The 20,564-nt window shown below is 42.7% G+C and overlaps 1 protein-coding gene across 1 annotated transcript in view; it reads left to right on the top strand.

Annotated features, from left to right (window-relative positions):
- Positions 1-20,564, top strand: part of amotl2a (angiomotin like 2a) — a 41,262-nt gene that overhangs the window by 9,842 nt on the left and 10,856 nt on the right. The window contains exons 4-9 of the mRNA XM_080184954.1: positions 4,833-4,977; positions 5,583-5,675; positions 14,604-14,749; positions 14,848-14,997; positions 17,488-17,678; positions 18,962-19,099. Of these exons, the coding sequence (XP_080041080.1) occupies positions 4,833-4,977; positions 5,583-5,675; positions 14,604-14,749; positions 14,848-14,997; positions 17,488-17,678; positions 18,962-19,099 (863 nt within the window). The remainder of the gene's footprint in view (positions 1-4,832; positions 4,978-5,582; positions 5,676-14,603; positions 14,750-14,847; positions 14,998-17,487; positions 17,679-18,961; positions 19,100-20,564) is intronic.

The following is a 20,564-nucleotide window of genomic DNA, read 5'->3' as shown; positions in this document are numbered from 1 at the left end:
TATGGTCTCATTGTCCAATCAGGTGTACCTGCGTCTGTTATTTTTTATGGTCACGTGTCATTTTAACTACTGAAACTAATAATATCTGTTATATTGTTCGTCTGTTTGCTAATATGTTAATCAATATGTTAATCAATCTTCATTGATAAATTGTCACCCGCAGTAGGAATGTTCTGCAGGGTTTTAGAAAGCCAGATTTGTGCAATACTTTCCTCACTCCTGCAATTTACAGATTTGAATTACAACAGCATATAATCAGCACCTGATTCACCCTCTACTAAACCAGGTTTATTAAAACAAAAGATTGAGTTTTGGATACAAAGAACAAAAAAAATTATAGCACAGAAACAGGCTCTTTGACCCTTCAAGCCTGCACCAGGACCATATCCCTCCATTTCCATCCTATTCATGTATTTGTCAAAATGCCCCTTAAAACTCACTTTTGTATCTGTTTCCACTATCTCCCCTGGCAGCGAGTTCCAAGCACTCACACTCTGTGTAAAAAAATCTGCCTCGTACATCTTCTTTAAACCTTGCCCCCGTATCTTAAACCAATGCCCCCTAGTAACTGGTTCCTCCACCCTCGGAAAGGCTTCTGATTATTCACTTTATCCATGCCCTGCATAATCTTGTAGACTTCTATCAGGTCGCTCCTCAACCTCCGTTGTTCCAGTGAGAACAAACCATGTTTTTCCAACCTCTCCTCATAGCTAATGCCCTCCATACCAGGCAACATCCTGGTAAATCTTTTCTGCATCCTCTCCAAAACCTCCACGTTTTTCTGGTCGTGTGGCAACCAGAACTGAACACTATATTCCAAGTGCAGCCCAACCAAGGTTCTATAAAGCATGACTTGCCAATTTTTAAACTCAATGCCCTGGCTGATGAAGGCAAGCATGCAGTATGTCTTCTTGACTCCCTTCTTCACCTGCGTTGCCACTTTCTGTGACCTGTGCACCTGTACACCCAGATCCCTCTGCCTAAGGGTTTAAGGGTTCTGCCATTTACTGTATATTTCTCATATTTATTAGACCTGCCAAAAGGTATTACCTCTCATTTATCCAAATTAAACTCCATCTGCCATCTCTCCACCCAAGTCTCCAACCAAACTATATCCTGCTATATCCTTTGATGGTCCTCATCACAATCCAAAACTCCATCAACCTTTGTGTCATCTGCAAATTTACTAAACAAACCAGTTACATTTTCCTTCAAATCACTTATACATATCACAAACAGTAAAGGTCCCAGCACTGATCCCTGAGGAATGCCACTTGTCACAGCCTTCCATTCAGAAACATACCCTTCCACTGCCACCCTGCTAGTTGATAAGCAATTGAAACCATTTATTTCCCAGCAGATTTTTAGTTTCTGAAAATGCAACAGTTGCCTGTGTTTGGGAAGACATTAAACTGAAAACTCTGAGAAAGGAATGGCAGGTTTAGCAAGGCCTCCTTCTAGTGTTTACAGTAGAATCAGAGTGGAATCTGAGTGATCAGGAGAGGTGGGACTGCTCCTGCTATGGGCCAATCTGTATTCTATACACTGGAGTTTCAATGAGGAAAGTCAGTAAACAGCATCAAGCAAGGATCAGACAACACCAAAGTAGGTGACTGACTATGTTCTTCATAGTAAGAAGTCTCACAACACCAGGTTAAAGTCCAACCAGTTTATTTGATAGTAAACCCATAAGCTTTCAGAAATGCTGTTCCTTCATCAAGTATGTGGAAAGTTCTGATCAGAGAAGCAGATGCACAGTGAATTTAAACTTGTGCCATTTCCTCATCTAACCTTAGCTGTAATAGTTAAGGAATGATATTCGCTGAGACAAAGAGCAAAGAAAATTACAGCACAGGAACAAACCATTTGACCCTCCAAGACTGCGCCGAGCATGTTGCCTGACTGACCTAAAACCCCTGACCCTTCCGAGGACCATATCCCTCTTTTCCCATCCTATTCATCTATTTGTCTAGACGCCCCTTAAAACTCACTATCATATCTGCTTTCACTACCTCTTCTGGCAACAAGTTCCAGGCACCCATCACCCTCTGTGTAAAAAACTTGCCTCGTACATCTCCTTTAAAATTTGCCCGTTGTACTTAAACGTATGCCCCCTAGTAATTGACTCTTCAACCCTGGGAAAAAGCTTATGACTATCCACTCTGAGCATGCCCCTCAGATCAGGTCGCCCCTCAACCTCCGTCATTCCAATGAGAACAAACCAAGTTTCTCCAACCTCTCCTCATAGCTAATGCCCTCCATACGAGGCAACATCCTGGTAAATCTTTTCTGTACCCTCTCCAAAGCCTCCACATCCTTTTGGTAGTGTGGCGACCAGAATTGAACACTATATTCCAAGTGCGGCCTAACTAAGGTTCTATAAAGCTGCAACATGACTTGCCAATTTGTAAACTCAGTGCCCCGGCCAATGAAGGCAAGCATGCCATATGCCTTCTTGACTACGTTCTCCACCTGCATTGCCATTTTCAGTGACCTGTGTACCTGTACACCCAGATCCCTTTGCCTATCAATACTTTTAAGGGTTCTGCCATTTGCTATATAGTTGCTATGTGTATTAGACCTTCCTAAATGCATTATCTTACATTTGTTCGAGACTTGAAGGAGACAACAGTTTTTTTTCATATGAAAGACCCTCTTTCATTTGCTTCTCAGCTAGGTGCATGGAGACTTTTCCATCTCTGTAACCTTTGTTGAGTTAGAAATAGAAGCTCTTTGTGAAAGTAGGTTTCCAAAAACATAAGCTTTTCCAGGTTTTGCCCCTGGTTTCGGAATGTTTCAGGATCTTGTGTAAATGGTGATTACCAGTATTCAACAGGCTCAAGCAAAAAGCCCAGTGAGTAACTGAACTGGAAAAGTCCCAGCTTTGATTGCTAGTTTGTGTTGGCTTAGCTGACGTGACCCAGAGCCTGGAGAAGTGCAGACAGGAGTGGGTGGGCGTGGTGCCAGGAAGTCTGTCATTGACCTCAGTACCACAAGGGTAAGGGAACTGGAAAACCATCTAGGGTTCCGCACCTCTGATTGCTGGCCACAGAGATCTACTGAGTGCCGTATATAAGAATGTCAGATGAGCCCAGGGGAAATTTCAGCTCTGAGACACCCACAGCACCGAACAGTTTGCAACATTTGCAACTGAGGATCATTACCTTAAATTGTTAAGTGTTAAGTTTGAGTGTTAAACAAAGCCTCACTGCAGCAGTAGATTGGTGTCAGAGTCAGTGGAATTAATGAGGAAAGATTCTATTTGTGGAAGTGTTTAATGTTGGATAAGTTGAGGTAAGTTCCCCACTGTCCCAAAGAGAATGTAATCTACAGAATCCATGTTGTGAGTCCATCTCTGACCTACTGCCCCTTTGAGTGTGGTCTCTTGCTTATGGATCTGTATATTAATCCTTCAGCTGCGAAGTTCTGCTTGGGCACAGAACTCACACATCACTGTTATAAAAGAAATGAATCATTGCAGCTTTCCCCATTACTTCCTTCAAATCATGGCTGCGTGCTACAGGATTTGCATCACAAATTATGTGCCTGAGTCTTGGTTTTTATTAGTTTTGATGTGGAGATGCCGGTGTTGGATTGGGGTAAACAGAGTAAGAAGCCTCACAACACCAGGTTAAAGTCCAACAGGTTTATTTGGTAGCAAAAACCACTAGCTTTCAGAGCACTGGCTGCTCCTTCATCAAGTGAGTGAGAGTTCTATTCACAAACAGGGCATATACAGACACAAACTCAATTTACAAAATAATGGTTGGAACGCGAGCCTTTACAGGTAATCAATTCTCAAAGGTACAGACAATGTGAGTGGAGACAGGGTTAAGCACAGGTTAAGGAGATGTGTATTGTCTCCAGACAGGACAGTTAGTGAGATTTTGCAAGCCCAGGCAAGTCATGGGGGTTACAGAGAGTGTGACATGAATCCAAGATCCTGGTTGAGGCCGTCCTCATGTGTGCGGAACTTGGCTATCAATCTCTGCTCAGCGACTCTGCATTGTCGTGTGTCGTGAAGGCCACCTTGGAGAACGCTAACTCGAAGATCAAATACTCATGACCTCTGAAGTGTTCCCCAACAGAAGAGAACACTCTTGCCTTGTGATTGTCCCGCTGGACAATCGGGTAAGCGTTCTTCAAGGTGTCCTGTCTGGAGACAATATATATCTCTTTAACCTGTGCTTAACGCTTTCTCCACTCGTTGTCTGTATTCTGAGATTTGATTATCTATAAAGACTTGCGTTCCAACCATTATTTTGTAAATTGAGTTTGTGTCTGTATATGCCCTGTTTGTGAACCGAACTCCCACTCACCTGATGAAGGAGCAGTGCTCCAAAAGCTAATGGCTTTTGCTACCAGATAAACCTGTTGGACTTTAACCTGGTGTTGTGAGACTTATTAGTTTTATTAGTTTTGCCAGCTATTTCAATGAATCTTAAGTTGATTTTGAGTCCAGGATCTGATATTTTCCCATAGTTAATCCTGCCAAACCTAGCATTTCATATGTTTTCTAAAACAGATGAACCAATTATTGGATGGTTTGTTTAAGGAATCACAATAACATGGAAAGATGAATTAGGTAACTCCCAAAGAGCCAACAGAAGAAGTATTGGCTGAATGGCCTTCTTCTGCGATGTATCATTATGTGAAAACTTGAAGAAAATATGATGGGACATCTCAGCACTTTTGCATTGATTTCAACCAAATATTTCTTCTCAGATAAAAGCATCTTACTGTTCATATTGTCATAAGGAGCCAAGTTATTGATCGAATTTTGTCCCATTTTATTCTTCTCAATCCAACTTGTCCTTGTGTTTGCCTTGCAGTTGGAGCGAGAGATCCAGCGAATTTCTCAAGCCTATGATAACCTCATGAAGGCATCTTCAAAGCGGGAGGCACTGGAAAAGACAATGAGAAACAAAATGGAAGGAGAGATCAGGAGGCTTCATGATTTCAATCGTGATCTGAAAGGTAGTCAAACCTTCTGTCACCCAGAAATTGGTGGCTAGCATATTCCAAGTTTCCCATTTCACCAATGGAAATGGCTAGAAGATTTAATACAAGTAAATGTGGGAATTACTTACAGTTAAGCTAAACTGAGATTGCCAGGGAATTGCATCTTTAAAGGGTTAATGCAGTTCATGTGGGTTAAGCATTGCTTGACATATATACTTTCATATATTTCCAAAGAAACATTGCACCATCCATTGAGAACTTCACTATATTGCATCTCTAATGTGTGGAGACCAAATGGCTGAAGTCTACCAAACTGGGACACATTGAATTATTGGGAGAAGAAATAACTTCGAGAACATGATTAAATTTGTCAAAATGGAAACAAGAGACTGTAAAGGAGGGTTTTTGACTGCTATTTGAAATAACATCATAGGAATAATTAAACTAAAATATTATAAGAAGGTGATGAGGATGTGAAAAGAGCTGTATGTACTAGGTAGTGGGCAGGTAAATTAATTGATGGCTTTTGACTGTTCTGAGTGGAGCTAGCTACTTTGAGCTTGCAATTCGATTGGCTATTCAATTAATAATGTTATTTTCTGGCCAATAATTTTTTTCAGAAAAGCTTGACTCTGCCAATAAACTGCTGACCAGCAAAGAATGTGAGATCTCAGAAAATGGACAAAGCATTGTCAGCAAGCTCATTACTCAAAGTAAGTTCATCATCCATTCAAATTATATAACTGTTTTCAATTAAGGTTTTTCTGGCTTGGTGAAGGCAAGTGTTTGTTTAAACAAAGACATGAAATTATTTTTCTTAAATTGTTCTTTGAGTTTTCAGACAGGTTTCAGATAATTTCAAGTGACTTATCTGATTAAATATTTTTATTTATTGTCCATATATTGAGGTAAGGTTAGAATTCTTAAAGAACTTTAACAAGATAGGTTGTTGCATAAGGTTAAATCTCACAGGATGCAGGGTGAGGTAGCTAAATGGATAAAAAACGGGTTTGATGACAGAAGCCAGAGGGTGGTTGTGGAGTGTTGTTTTTCAAACTGGAGATCTGTGAGCAGTGATGTGCCTCAGGGATCGGTGCTGGATCCACTGTTATTTGTCATTTATATAAATAATTTGGATGAGAATATAGGAGACATGGTTAGTAAGCTCGCAGGTAACATCAAGATTGGTGGCATAGCAGACAGTGAAGAAGGTTATTTCCAATTGCAACAGGATCTTGATCAATTGGGCCAGTGGCTGATGAATGGCAGGTGGAGTTTAATTTAGATAAATGCGAGGTGATGCGTTTTGGTAGATTGAACCAGGGCAGGACTTGCTCAGTTAATGGTAGGGCACTGGGGAGAGTTACAGAACAAAGAGATCGATGGGTACATGTTCATAGCTCCTTGAAAGTGAAGTCACAGGTGGACAGAGTGGTGAAGAAGGAATTCAGCATGCTTGGTTTCATTGATCAGAACACTGAATACAGGAGTTGGGATGTCTTCTTGAAGTTGTACAAGACATTGGTAAGGCCACATTTGGAATACTGTGTCCAGTTCTGGTCACCCTATTATAGAAAGGATATTATTAAACTAGAAAGAGTGCAGAAGACATTTACTTGGATGCTACCGGGACCTGATGGTTTTAATTTTAAAGACAGGCTTGATAGACTGGGAGTTTTTTCTCTGGAGCATAGAAGGTAACCTTTTAGAGGTCTATAAAATAATGAGGGACATAAATCAACTAGATAGTCAATATCTTTTCCTAAAGATAGGGGAGTCGAAAACTAGAGGACATAGGTTTAAGGGGAGAGATACAAAAGAGTCCGGGGGGAAATTTTTTCACACAGAATGTCTGAAACAAGCTGCCAGAGGTAGTAGTAGAGGCGGGTACAATTTGTCTTTTAAAAAGCATTTAGACAGTTACATGGGTAAGATGGGTATAAAGGGATATGGGCCAAATGCGGGCAATTGGAACAACCTTAGGGGTTTAAAAAAAGGATGGCATGAACAAGTTAGGCTGAGGGGCCTGCTTTCATGCTGTAAACTCCTATGACTCTAACTTCCTGCTCCCTTCGTTTTTCTCAGCTAATCTTATCCCTATCCATTCCTCTCCTTCCAACTCCTTCAGTGGGGAATATTCCATGTATTCTGCACCTCACTGTTCACAACCTCCATTCACATTCAAGCAAAATGCATGTTTCTGGTGCATTTTGGACATGGAAGCCCGGTCAGCTTTTCCATGGTCATCCTCAAGTGCTCCTGTCTTTCCTTGTCCTTGTCTCCCTCCCTTAATGCTGAGCGGCTAACACAACACATGATTGATCCTGGGACCATCCTGGTTTGAGCAGCTCAGCTAATCACTTGATCAGTCCGTGGAGTAAAGGATCTTGGTTTATGCCATTGGTTTCAGCCAATGTCAGCACAATATGGTGCTATATGATCTTTGGTTTTACAATGCGTGCTGGGGATGGATTCTGTAACTCACCTCCAGCCTGGTCTGAGGAAACGTTGACCACTGCATCACTGATGGGTTTGAGCAACCAGGCTGTTGAAGGCAAAAGACCCAATAGCCTTCCCCAGTAACCAGAAATAATATAAAAGCAACATACTGCAGGTGCTGGAATCCGAAATAAAAACAGAAAATGCTGGAACATCTCAGCAGGTCATCCTGACTTGAAAATAAAGCTCCCTCACAAATGTTGTCAGACCTGCTGAGCTTTCCAGTATTTTCTATTTTTATTAAAGTCACCCTCACAGCTTTAAGTATAATGTTATCAAATAGTAACCTCCCCTTCCCTTCCTGCAATTCCCTACCACTCCACTCCACTCTCAAAGGTACTCAAATTGGTAAATTCCTCAGGGTTTAGTTCAGTTGTACAAAGACAGTGAACAGCTTCAGGAGCTGAGGGCTAAACAAGCTGCTCTTGGCACAGGAACACTTATCCCCTGTGATAATAAAGGCAGTTTAAATTCCAAGCATACCTCAGGTGATTCTGGCTGTTGTGTCCCTCCCTCTGCCAATCCTCAAACACCACTAATTTGCTCTTAAATAACATGGGCAGAATTAATGGACAGCTTAAGTTTATGCAGCATTATTAACACGACGCTCACATGTACTGTAGCATAAGCAGACGTGTTTGCTCTTGCCCTTGCTAACGTGTCCTTGTGGTAAGGTCAGAAGGGGAGGCTGAGAGCAGGCACTATTCACTGGCTGATTGGAATCTTTCGAAAGCTTCCAATCTCCTGAGAGCTGTGTTTGAGCCTGTGGCTGCTGCACTTTCCAAAACAAACAGCAAAGCAGATATAATGCAACATCGAAAACAGACAACCCATTCTGCTGAAAAGGCTGATTATTCAATTAAATGGCTAGGAATCTATCACATCTTTTGTTGATTAATTTAGCACAAAAATCAATAATGTGTGGAGCTAATTGGTGACTGTTTAGTTATGAAAAACAGATATGAACGGCACTTTGACCATACAATGTTACTGTCTGAATGCATGCAGATTCTTTCTACTGAACTAGATATAAGCTGGAGATGGGCATTTTAATTTTTCTAAAAAGATTCCTGGGTCAGACATTTGTAATGACATGGATGTCAGATGTTTGAGTCTCACAGCCTCACCTAGTCTTTTCCCAATGGCACAAGTCATTAATACACTGCCAAGTGTGAAATTAACTGCCCTCATCCAGAAGCGCCATTGAGAGACAATCAATGTCAGTATCTCGGCTAGGGAAGACTCCAGACCTCATGGCTGTGCAGTCACTGCTGTTGGAATGTGTGTGTGTGCTGGGGTATAGGCTGCAGGAGATAATGTCCTACTTATGATGCATTCCTTGCTCACTCCTCCCTCAGCTTCGCTCACTCCTCCTGTACTCGTCATTTACTCCTCATTCTTTGCTCATTTCTCACATTGATGCATTCCTGGTTCAGATAAGCCTGCTGGCACTCAAAGTCTGGATGTGTAAGCCACCCTATATCAGGAATAGAAAGCAGCAATTTAAAAACAGCAAGATCTGTTTCACATTTATTGGGTGGTGCTATGTTTAATTTGAATTGTACGTTTAAAGGTGGTAAATGTATATCTAGGTTTTTCTGTTTTTCTCTTCCTTTTGAGTGTGTATTGACAGTGACTATAGCAGCACAGCTAATGCCAGTGTTTGTCTGAACAATCATTGTTCCACCTGGATGAATGATGCAAACAGCCTGAACTCCAATCCCACCATGGCAGTTTGGAAATTTGAATTCAGTTTAATATATTGGGAAATTAAAAGCTTGGATCAGTAAAAGTGGCAATGAAGCTTTCAGATTGTGGCAAAAATCCAACATAGGAACACAGAAAATATGGCAGGAGTAGGCCATTGGGTCCCTTCAGCCTGCTCCACCATTCAACTCGATCATGGCTGATCTTCCTCCTCAAGGCCATTTTCCCCATTTCCCTTGATACCTTTATATTTGGAAATCTATCAGTCTCTGCCTTGAAGATATTCACTGACTGAGACTCTGCAGACCTCTGGGGTAGAGACTTCCAACTGTTTACTATTTCTTCAGGGAAGAAAACCTGCCACCCTTGCCCAGTCTGTGCTATGTGACTCCAGACACACAAATGCCCTCCAAAGTGCCTACAAGGTCACAGTTAGGGCAACTAAGAATGGATAACAAAAGGCAGCATTGTCAGTGATACCCACACCCTGAAGATGTGATAAAGACAGGCAAGTAAACAAGCAGCCTTACCCAGGACTGTGCGGAAATCAATTTTTGGGTTGGTGAATCATTAAAGGTGATTGCATGTATGAGAAATACTCTGTTTCAAGACAACAATGCAATCAGATAGGTTGGAATTGTAGCAAGGTTTTCTAGACATTCTCACTGAGCTAGCTCTTGGCACAGTGTGTTCCTAAATACATTCATGCAGTTACTGTTCCTCTGCCATGGAATTATTGGGATACCAACACTGCTTTATGTGCATGACCCTTAATGACTTTTCCAGATCATTGCCAGACTCCAGGAATGAGAACTTGGATCTTACTTTTCCCTCCAACCTTACCCAACACTGTCTGAAAACCCCAATTGAATTCCTGCTCCCCAGCCTTTGGGAGTCAGTCCAAATGTGTTTGGGTATTCAGTCTGTGACTCAGTTGTGCAATGTTGGTTGTAACCGACACAGAGTGCGATCCTGTTAGTCACAGTTGGAACAATTGCCATGCCCAATAAACAAAATGTAGTATGAAGGGAATCTGCACCATTTACCCTGATCCAATTGCATTTCTTCCTTGTCCTACTCAACATTCTCATCTTTCTTCTGACCACTGAACAACAGTCAGTGGTATAATTTGTTGTGTAAGTGAGTGTGATTCTGTATGTATGAGTCTGGGTATGAGTGTGTGTTATACTTGTTTGTATGTTTTTAAATGTGTGAGTGAATGTGCAAGTGAATGAGGGAGCGAGCGAGTGGTGATACATTTGGGCAGAGGATTGGCAGAATTTATGCCCTGGAATAACGCAATAGGGTTTTGTAACGCAATTGGTTACATTGAAGTTCTAAAAATAATACCAGCAGTCTGGTTAAGGCACAATCTCAGGGGGAAATGCTAAGCTGTTGTCAGACTCTGGACACAGGAACAAAAAGGGGTCAGCTATATCTGCAGTCCCACTAATCACATACATGGTACCTCATTAGATCTGTTGAAATCACAACAAATTAAAATATTAAAAAATAAGAGAGATGTAAACCAGACTGCAGAGTAAAACAAATGAATACTGAAAAGATCACTCTAAAATTACTGCCACAGAAATACTTCATTGAATATTGAGTGGTGTAACACAGGCTGAGATCTATTCAAGGTCTCTTCATTTCACCTCTACTCAGCTCGAGATCAGGATTTCTTAAAAAGTCAAAACCTGAGTTGCTCATTGTATTTCCAACCCTTGTTTTGTCTCAGCCCATATCTTTAGGATTTTTCTGAGCATGCCATGGTCAGGAAAGTGTTAATTTGGGTTTGCTCTGGGAGGTATTGCTGTTGGAATGTATGTGATTGTTAAGTATGTAGGTCAGGAGGAATGTGTCCCATGACTTGCACCAACAGCCGAGCTTCCCCTCCTCCCGTCTTCCCGCCCTGAAGCACATTCTTTGTTAAATGCTTAAACTTTATAGCAGGAAGTTAGGAGCCTACTCAGGCCTTTCCGTCATTCCCTTGAGGGTAAGGGAGGGGATAGGAATGTGGGATGTGGGTTTCTGTTGATATTAATACATGGAATTTTAACTGGAACAGTTAAGTTAAACAAGAAAATATGTCAGCATTTGTAATGCTTTAGCACAATTATTTGCAAACTTGCTAAAGAAGGATTATGAGCTGGAACATAAAGCACAGCCTTTCTCTCTCAAACTGTTCCATTTCAATGAGTCGTGACTCCAGCAGTCTGCAGCAATTAGTCCAGTGTCCCTGGACTCGATGCTGTTTCCTTAATTATAGAATGCAGGATTACAATTTGTTCTTCAACATTGGGTAGACAAAGTTCCTAACATTTGTTTTATCTAGGACCGTGTTCTGTGAATAGTCAGTGAGGAACACTGCTCAAACAGGCGTCTTTGTACTGCTGTGTGAATCATGCAGAACTTGGCTGACAATGCCCAGCCTGAGATGGATTTGTGAATCACAAATGATTGGTCTCCTATGACTGTTACATATTAAACAAAAATGGAGTTGGGGTGTTCCTTAATTATAATTCCCTAGTTGTCCCCATAACAACAACTTGCCTTTGTATAGCACTTTGAATGTAATACTCATTCAGAGGTGCTTCTTGAGCAGCACCAGACGTCATCTAACACCAAGCCAAAGAGGGAAACATCGAAAGGGTTGGCTGAAAGCTTGTCAAAAACATGGGTTTTTGGACCATCTTAAAGGAGGAGTGTTTTAGGGACAGAATTCAGGCAGCACAGTGATTAGCACTGCTGCCTCACAGCTCCAGGGACCCGGGTTCAATTACGGCCTTGGGTGACTGTGTGGGGTTTGCACATTCTCCCCATGTCTGCGTCAGTTTTCTCCGGGTGTTCTTGGTTTCCTCCCACACTCCACAGTTGCGCAGGTTAGGTGAATTGACCATGCTAAATTATCACTTAATGTCCCAAGACGTGTAGGTTTGATGGATTACTGGGGTAAACGCATGGAGTTACAGGGACAGTGCATGGGAGGTAGGCTTGGGTCAGATGCTCTGTCAGAGAGTTGGTGCAGACTTGTTGGGCCAAATGGCACCGAAGGGATTCCATGATTCAGTGAATTTCCAGGCTGAGATGTTGAAGGCGCAGGCTGTAGTGGTGGGGAATGTGCAAAAGGTGGGTCTTCTCAAACATCTGCCATCCATGTAGTGTAGGTAAACTCTCAGCGCTGTTGGGAAGGGAATTCCAGGATTTTGACACAGCAACAATGCAGAAACAGTGATACATTTCCAAGTCAGATGGAGGGTAAGCAGGTGGTAGTGTAGTGGTATTGTCATTCGACTAGTAGCCCAGTGCAATGCTCTGGGGATCTGAGTTCAAATCCTACCATGACAGATGTTGAAGTCTGAATTCAATAAAAATATCTGGAATTAAAAGTCTAATGAAACCATTGTTGTAAAAACCCATCTGGTTCATTAATGCGTGGTCTCGCCAGATCCACTGCAATGTGTTTGAAATTCAGTTCATTGGCCACTATGGATAGACAAGAAATGATGGCCCAGCCAGTGCCACTCGTACCAATAAAATCAGGGTAGTGAGTGGCTTGGAAATGATAGCTAGTCCACAATATTGTTCCTCTGGCACTCAGGGGCAGGAAGTGCAATTAAAGTAAACTTAAGCTGAGTTGCTAGTTAAAGTTGAGATGAGTTACAAGAGTTACTGTTTGATGCTGTCAACCTTTGGTCAATTGAGAACTGTAGGGATACAGTAGGGATAAAGGGGACAGAAAGGGGATACAGCAGTATGGAAAGTGTGGAACCAGTGAAAGGATGGGGCTAGTGAGGGTTGGAATTTGAGTTCTTTTGATAAGCTATGTCTTAAGAGCAAGCAGATGTTCCAAGGGAAACAACAGTATCCTCTGGGATAGCTCTGGCCTCAGGCCACACAAAATGTAAATGAAAGACTTAAATAATTTTATATTAATTGTTAAAATGGAGGAAATACAGATACTGAAATTAAAGGCCACATATTTGGCACCCTTGATTCTGAGTCAGAAGACTATGGATTCCAATCCCACTCCAGGGACCTGAACATAATCTAGACTGACATTCCACTGTCATACTGTGGGAATGCTGCGTTTTCTTTTAGATGAGCATTAAACCAAGGATACATATGCCTCTCAGGTGGGTATGAAAGAGCTCATGGCACTGCTTTGAAGAAGAGGTGGGAGATGTCCTGGCCAATTTTATCCCTCAACAGTATGACTAGAATATATGGTCAATATCTCATTGCTCTCAATGGGATCGTGCTGTGCTCAAATTGATGGCTACATTTCCTATAGTATAGCAGTAGCTACAATTCGGAAGTACCTCATTGGTTGTAACTGGAATGTAGATATATGCTATAAAAATGCAATTTCTCCATTGTCCTTTATGTAAGAGAAACAAACTCGGCAACTCAAAATAAATGACATAACTGGATAATCAGCCACTATTGCAGTGAGCCTGGGTTACAAGGGAAATATTCCCCCACAGCAACACCAGACAGCCAGATGAGTCAACTGCAGCAATTAATCCACATCACACACTGTCATATAACTTTGCAAAGCCCTGCTCTGTGAATGTTACTTCCAAGTATCCTGGGGAATGGGTGGATATAAACATTGGAATAAGATATTAATATATATTGGCACTTTATTCATTCAGGGGATTTGGGTGTCAACATGGGTGTCAGCTGGCCAGCATTTATTGTCCATCCCTTGAACTGAGTAGCTCGATCAGTCATTGCAGGGGGCAGTTAAGAGTCAACCACATTGCTGTGGGTCTGGAGTCACATGTAGATCAGACCAGTAAGGATGGCAGATTTCCTTCCCTCAAGGTCATTAGTAAACCAGATGGGTTTTTACAACAATCATCAATGGTTTATGGTTATCATTAGACTTTTAATTCCAGATTTTTATTGAATCCAGTGGATGCTGCAGTCATTCAAAGTGAGCCAAATCTGTGATCAATGTCATCAGCAGAAACTGGATTTCCTGTGGTACTACAGAGCCATCAGAGGACCATGTCCTTGGCAGCTTCTATCTCCATAACTCAGCCTGTATGGATAGCCTGGTCTGTGTTTGGTGTTAGGTTGTAGCTTATTTAAAGCAACTGGGGAAAGATGCTTCTCCTGCACTCCCCAGCCCAACGCAGTGCTGCTGTTCCAGTTCCTCTGGGCAATTCACCCTCTTAACATTCAGAACAGTTCTTGTTGGGATTGTGGAAGTTTTTTTTTTGTGCAGCTATTTCCAGCACTTGCTACAGTCCATTAACTCATCTTCAAGAGGATATCTATTTTGACTTGCCATCTCCGCCGATTTTTTAAAGGTGTTTGATTTTTCAAAAATCAGAATACATTCCCAGAACACATTTGTGTTAAAATCGTTTTCTGAATTCAAAAAGGAGCTGGGAATGATTATTTTACTGTTTGTGCTCTGACAGATCGAGAACAACAGCAAGAAAAGGAACAGCTTCGAAGGGAGTTGACCCTGTCACACAGCAGGAGTGAAGAACAGCACAAACGAATGGAGCTTCTTGACCAGGCGCTCAACAGCACACAGTTTAAAGTCGTGCGGCTGGAAGATGAGGTATTTAGCACAAATTCTATCCAAATTCCTGAATTAAAGACCACAATGAAAAAGTGGGATCACTTAACCTCGGCATGTTTCTTCTACCTATCTTACAGCTGAGGAGGAAGAGAGCGTATGTTGAAAAGGTCGAAAAACTGCAGCACGCACTGACTCAGCTACAGGCAGCATGTGAGAAACGAGAACAACTGGAACTGCGACTGAGGAATCGACTGGAGCAGGAATTAAAGAGTCTGCGAACGCAGCAGGTAATTGACGAGCCCAAACCTTTCAGTTAATTGTACAGATGTGCCTTTCAGATTGTCTTTTATACTGTTGAATTCCTCCTTGGTGACTTAGAATATAAAACATAGAACATTACAGTCCTCAATGTTGCGCCGACCTGTGAAACTAATCTAATGCCCATCCAACTTACACTATTCCAATATCATCCATATGTTTATCCAATGACCATTTAAATGCCCTTACTGTTGGCGAATCCACTACTGTTGCAGGCAGGGCATTCCACACCCTTACTACTCTCTGAGTAAAGAACCTACCTCTGACATCTGTCCTATATCTGTCACCCCTCAATTTAAAGCTATGTCCCCTCATGCTAGCCATCTCCATCCGAGGAAAAAGACTCCGACTGTCCACCCTATCTAATCCTCTGATCATCTTGTATGCCTCTATTAAGTCACCTTTTAACTTTTTTCTCTCTAACAAAAACAGCCTCAAGTCCCTCAGCCTTTCCTCATAAGACTTTCCCACCATACCAGGCAACATCCTGGTAAATCTCCTCTGCACCCTTTCCAATGCTGCCACATCTTTCCTATCATGCGGCGACCAGAACTGTACACAATACTCCAAGTGCAGCTGCACCAGAGTTGTGTACAGCTGCAACATCACCTCATGGCTCTGAAACTCAATCCCTCTACCAATAAAAGCTAACACACTGTACACCTTCTTGACAACCTTATCAACCTGGTTGCCAATTTTCAGGGAGCTATGCACATGGACACCAAAATCTCTCTACTCATCCGCATTACCAAGTATCTTACCATTTGCCCAGTACTCTGTATTCCTGTTACTCCTTCCAAAGTGAATCACTTCACACTTTTCGCATTAAACTTCATTTGCCACCTCTCAGCCCAGCTCTGCAGCTTATCTATGTCCCTCTGTAACCTACAACATCCTTTCACACTGTCCACAACTCCACCGACTTTAGTGTCATCAGCAAATTTACTAATCCATCTTTCTACACCCTCATCTAGGTCATTTATAAAAATGACAAACAGCAGTGACCCCAAACCAGATCCTTGTGGTACACCACTAGTAACTGAACTCCAGGATGAACATTATCCATCAACCACCACCATCTGTCCTCTTACAGCTAGCCAATTTCTGATCCAAATCGTTAAATCCCATGCTTCCGTATCTTCTGCAGTAGCTTAGCGTGAGGAACTTTATCAAATGTTTTACTGAAATCCATATACACCACATCAACTGCTTTACCCTCATCCACCTCTTTGGTTACCTTCTCATAGAACTCAATAAGGTTTGCGAGGCACGACATATCCTTCACAGTGTTGACTATCCCTAATCAAATTATTTCTCTCTAGATGATTATAAATATAACCCTTTATAACCCTTTCCAAAACTTTGTCCACAACAGAAGTAAGGCTTGCAGGTCTATAATTACCAGGGTTGTCTCTACTCCCCTCCTTGAACAAGGGGACAACATTTGCTATCCACCACTCTTCTGGCACTCCGGAAGAGCATTAGCAAATTTTCTCCCCAGGATATTGGTACCCTTCTGGTTCAGGTTTAGACCATCCAGTTGTAGAGATTCCACCTACCCCAGAATGACCCCTAATTATCCAGGTATCTGAATCCCTCCCTCCTACACCATCCCTATAGCCATGTGTTCAATTGCTCTCTCCCCCTATTCCCATCCTCACTTGCACTATGGTGTGGAAGTACATAGACTGGCGTGGAAGTAGATGGATTTATTGACCAAAAACTAGATTATGACTGATCAACAAGAGGGAATTTTGCCACCCAGCTTTAGGATATTGTGAGCAGGATTTTCTGGTCACTTGCGTTTTCCGGCGGTGGAGGTGGCCTGTCATTAGCCACCGGTGGAATCTTCCGGTCCCGCTGAAGTTTACAGTGTTTTGTATTGCTCACTTGTCCCGCCAGTAGGAAACCCAATTTTGGCAGGATGGAAAATCCCACCATAGGGGTTTATGTCCTGTGATTTAATGAGCAAAAAAGGCACCAGATAATGGAATCACCCCAAAATAAAATTGACTCTTGAAGACATTTAAATCAAAAATTCATGTATAACATGTAGTTGCTGCTTCGATTATGAATAATTTGCATTTATATAGCGCCATTTATATCCTCAGGTTGTCCAAAAGTGCTTTGCAGGTGTGCTTTTGAACTGTAGTCGCTGTTACGATCAAACAAACGCAGCAGCCAATTTATGCACAGCAAGCTCCCACAAACAGCCAATGCATAGTGATCAGGTGAATGTGGCCAAGATTACAAGGAAAACTCCCCTTCTGTTTTTCAAAGTAGTGCTGTGTGATCTTCTACATCCACCCAAGAAAGCAAATGGGATCTCAGTTTAACATTTCACCTGAAGTACGGCAGTGTAGCACTCCCTCAATACTTCATTTGCACATCAGCCTATAGGAGCAACTGATCTGTTTGTTTCTGTGCAATAAAAGTTCACGCTGTCTTTTCCTCGGCAGCGTCAGGCAATGATCCAGAATCCTGGAACCTCGGAATACAGTGTTCCAGCACTGATGGAGCTGCTCCGGGAGAAAGAAGAGCGGATCCTAGCTCTGGAAGCTGACATGACCAAATGGGAACAGAAGTATCTGGAAGAGAGCACCATGAGGCAATTTGCAATGGATGCTGCTGCCACTGCAGCTACCCAGCGGTAGGTGCTACGTTCAAACAAACTCCCCATCACTGCATCTCTGAATAAATTCTCCTTCCTTCCGTCTCAATTACTTCAGATATTTTGTACTGGCATTGGATAGACTGTGAATTTAACCCCCTTCTTTAATTTTTCTTTTTTTTTACTGTCCCACTTTCCGAAACAGTCTTTATCTACCTTTTGAAAAAGGTGTAATTGCTAAAACTTGGGATAGGCCATTCGGTCTGGCAATTTCATGCGTGTTAATTCTCCATACAAGAATCCACCCATCATACTTCACCCCACCCTATCACCATATTCCTTTCTCTCTCTTAATATCTAAGCTATTCATCTCAGTTACCCCTTGCGTTAGTGAGGGCAGAATCTTCTAGTGGTCAGCTTGGAGGCAGGAATGGTAGGTCATTAGGTGAGTCATAGAATCATAGCAACCTTACAGTACAAAAAGAGGCCATTCGGCCCATTGAGTCTGCACCGACCACAATCCCACCCAGGCCCTATCCCCATATCTCTACATATTTACCCACTTATCCCTCTAACCTGTGCATCCCAGGACACTAAGGACAATTTTTAGCATGGCCAATCAACCTAACCCGCACATCTTTGGACTGTGGGAGGAAACCGGAGCACCCGGAGGAAACCCACACAGACACGAGGAGAATGCGCAAACTCCACACAGACAGTGGCCCAAGCCGGGAATCAAACCCAGGTCCCTGGAGCTGTGAAGCAGCAGTGCTAACCACTGTGCCGCCCACAGTGGGATGAGGTGGGATGGGGAAATATTGAAACCCCACCACATTCCCACCTCCGCCAGAATTAAGTTCTGAGTGGGAAAGCCCTTGATTGACTTTGCCAACCTATCACCAATTAAGATTCTTAAGTCACCAATTAGCGACCACTTAAGAATCCCATCCCACCACTACCTGTGGTGGAGCTAGCTGCAGGTGGGTTTGTAGCCACGTGGTACACGCGGGGACTTGACATTGAGAAGGGATGCCCCCTGGAAGCCATACACTATTCTTGTTGCCAACCACCACCCCCCTCCCCTTTCTCCCTGTGAACCTCAAACCTCGAAACTACCTCTGGTCCAGGAGATGTCAAGATCTGATTGGGTGGTCGCTCTCAGTTGGTGAGACTCCCACCCCTGGGGTCTTGATATAAGAGCCAGTGTCTGCTATTGGTTTGAAGAGGCAATATCCTTTTCTGGCCTGAAGAAATATTAAAGACTTCTATCATGTCACCTTCAGCCTTCACTAGAAAGATGAGTGGTTTCTTTATTTCTACAGAGACACCACAATCATCAATCACTCACCTCGTCATTCCCCGAACAGCAGTTTCAACGGTGGCTCCTTAGGGAAGCATGTTTACTACGAGAGTGGAGAGATCATTGCGAGCAGTCATCGTCATCAAGAGATGGAGAGCAGGTAAGTTATACTGATAAATTTCTTCAGAACTGAGTATCTATCTCGATACTGACCACACTTATGAAACATAGGAAATAGAAGCAGGAGTAGGCCATTCGGTTCTTCAAGCCTGCTCCACCATTCATTTTGATCATGGCTGATCATAGAATCCTTACAGTGCAGAAGGAGGCCATTTGGACTGACAACAACCCTAGCCCTATTCCCATAACCCCACAAATTTACCCTGTTAATCCCTTGACACGAGGGTCAATTTAACATGACCAATCAACCTAACCCGTACATCTTTGGACTGATCATCAAATTCAATACCCTGTAAGTGAGGCGACCCTGAACTATACAAGAAAACCAGATACGATCTAAGGAGATCCATCAAAGACAATACCTGACCAAGCTAGAGTCCCAGGTTTGCCACACAGACCCCCGCCTATGGCAAGGTCTACAAGAAATAACAGGCCACAAGATGAAGGCATATAAAACCGTTGGCCCCAGTGTACTCCTTCCTGATGAGCTCAATGCATTCTATGTCCGTTTTGAGCAAGAGGTCAGTGAGAGCGTGCCCTCCACCCTGGAAGCCTGGATGAATCTGTATCTGTGGGTCACCATTGCAGATGTCAGAGCAGCTTTCTTGAAAGTCTACCCACAGAAAGCAACTGGCCTGGATGGGGTAACCGGATAAGCACTCAGATCCTGCAGGGACAGCTGGCGGGGGTATTCACAGACATCTTCAACCTCTCTTTACAACAATCTGAGGTCCCTATCTGCTTTAAGAAGACAACCATCATCCTGGTGCCTGAGAAAAACCAAGCAGCATGCCTTAATGACTATCGTCCTGTGGCTCTGACATCCATCATTAGGAAGTGCTTTGAAAGGCTAGTCATTGGCATTTCCCAGACCACCTGGATCCACTACAATTTGCCTATCACCACAACAGGTCCACAGCAGATGCCATTTCCCTGGCCTTGCACTCAACCCTGGAACACCTAGACAACAAAGCCATCTATGTCAAAATCCTATTTATTGACTACAGCTCAGCCTTCAACACTATTATTCCCATGAAATTCGGCTCCAAATTCCAGATCTTGGCTCTTCCGTCTGCAACTGCATCCTGAAGTTCCTAACTCACAGACCACAGTCAGTAAGGATAGGCAACAACACCTCCTCCACGATCACCCTCAACACCGGTGCCCTACAAAGATGTGTCCTCAGCCCCCTACTATACTCCTTAAACACCTATGACTGCATGGCCAAATTCCCCTCCAATTCAATTTTCAAGTTTGCTGATGATATCACTGTAGTGGGACAGGTCTCAAACAGTGACGAGACAGAGTACAATGATGAGACAAGGAGATAGGGAATCTGGTGAACTGTTGCAGCGACAATAATCTCTCCCTCAATGTCAACAAAATGAAGGAGATTGTCATCGATTTCAGGAAGCATAGAGGAGAACATGCCCAAGTCTACATCA

Source organism: Carcharhinus amblyrhynchos, chromosome 3 (genome assembly GCF_965287045.1).
Source record: "Carcharhinus amblyrhynchos chromosome 3, sCarAmb.v2.hapA, whole genome shotgun sequence".
Classification (NCBI taxonomy): Eukaryota; Metazoa; Chordata; class Chondrichthyes; order Carcharhiniformes; family Carcharhinidae; genus Carcharhinus; species Carcharhinus amblyrhynchos.
Note: the sequence above shows the minus strand (reverse complement) of the source record. Positions and strands in the feature narration are given on the sequence as shown.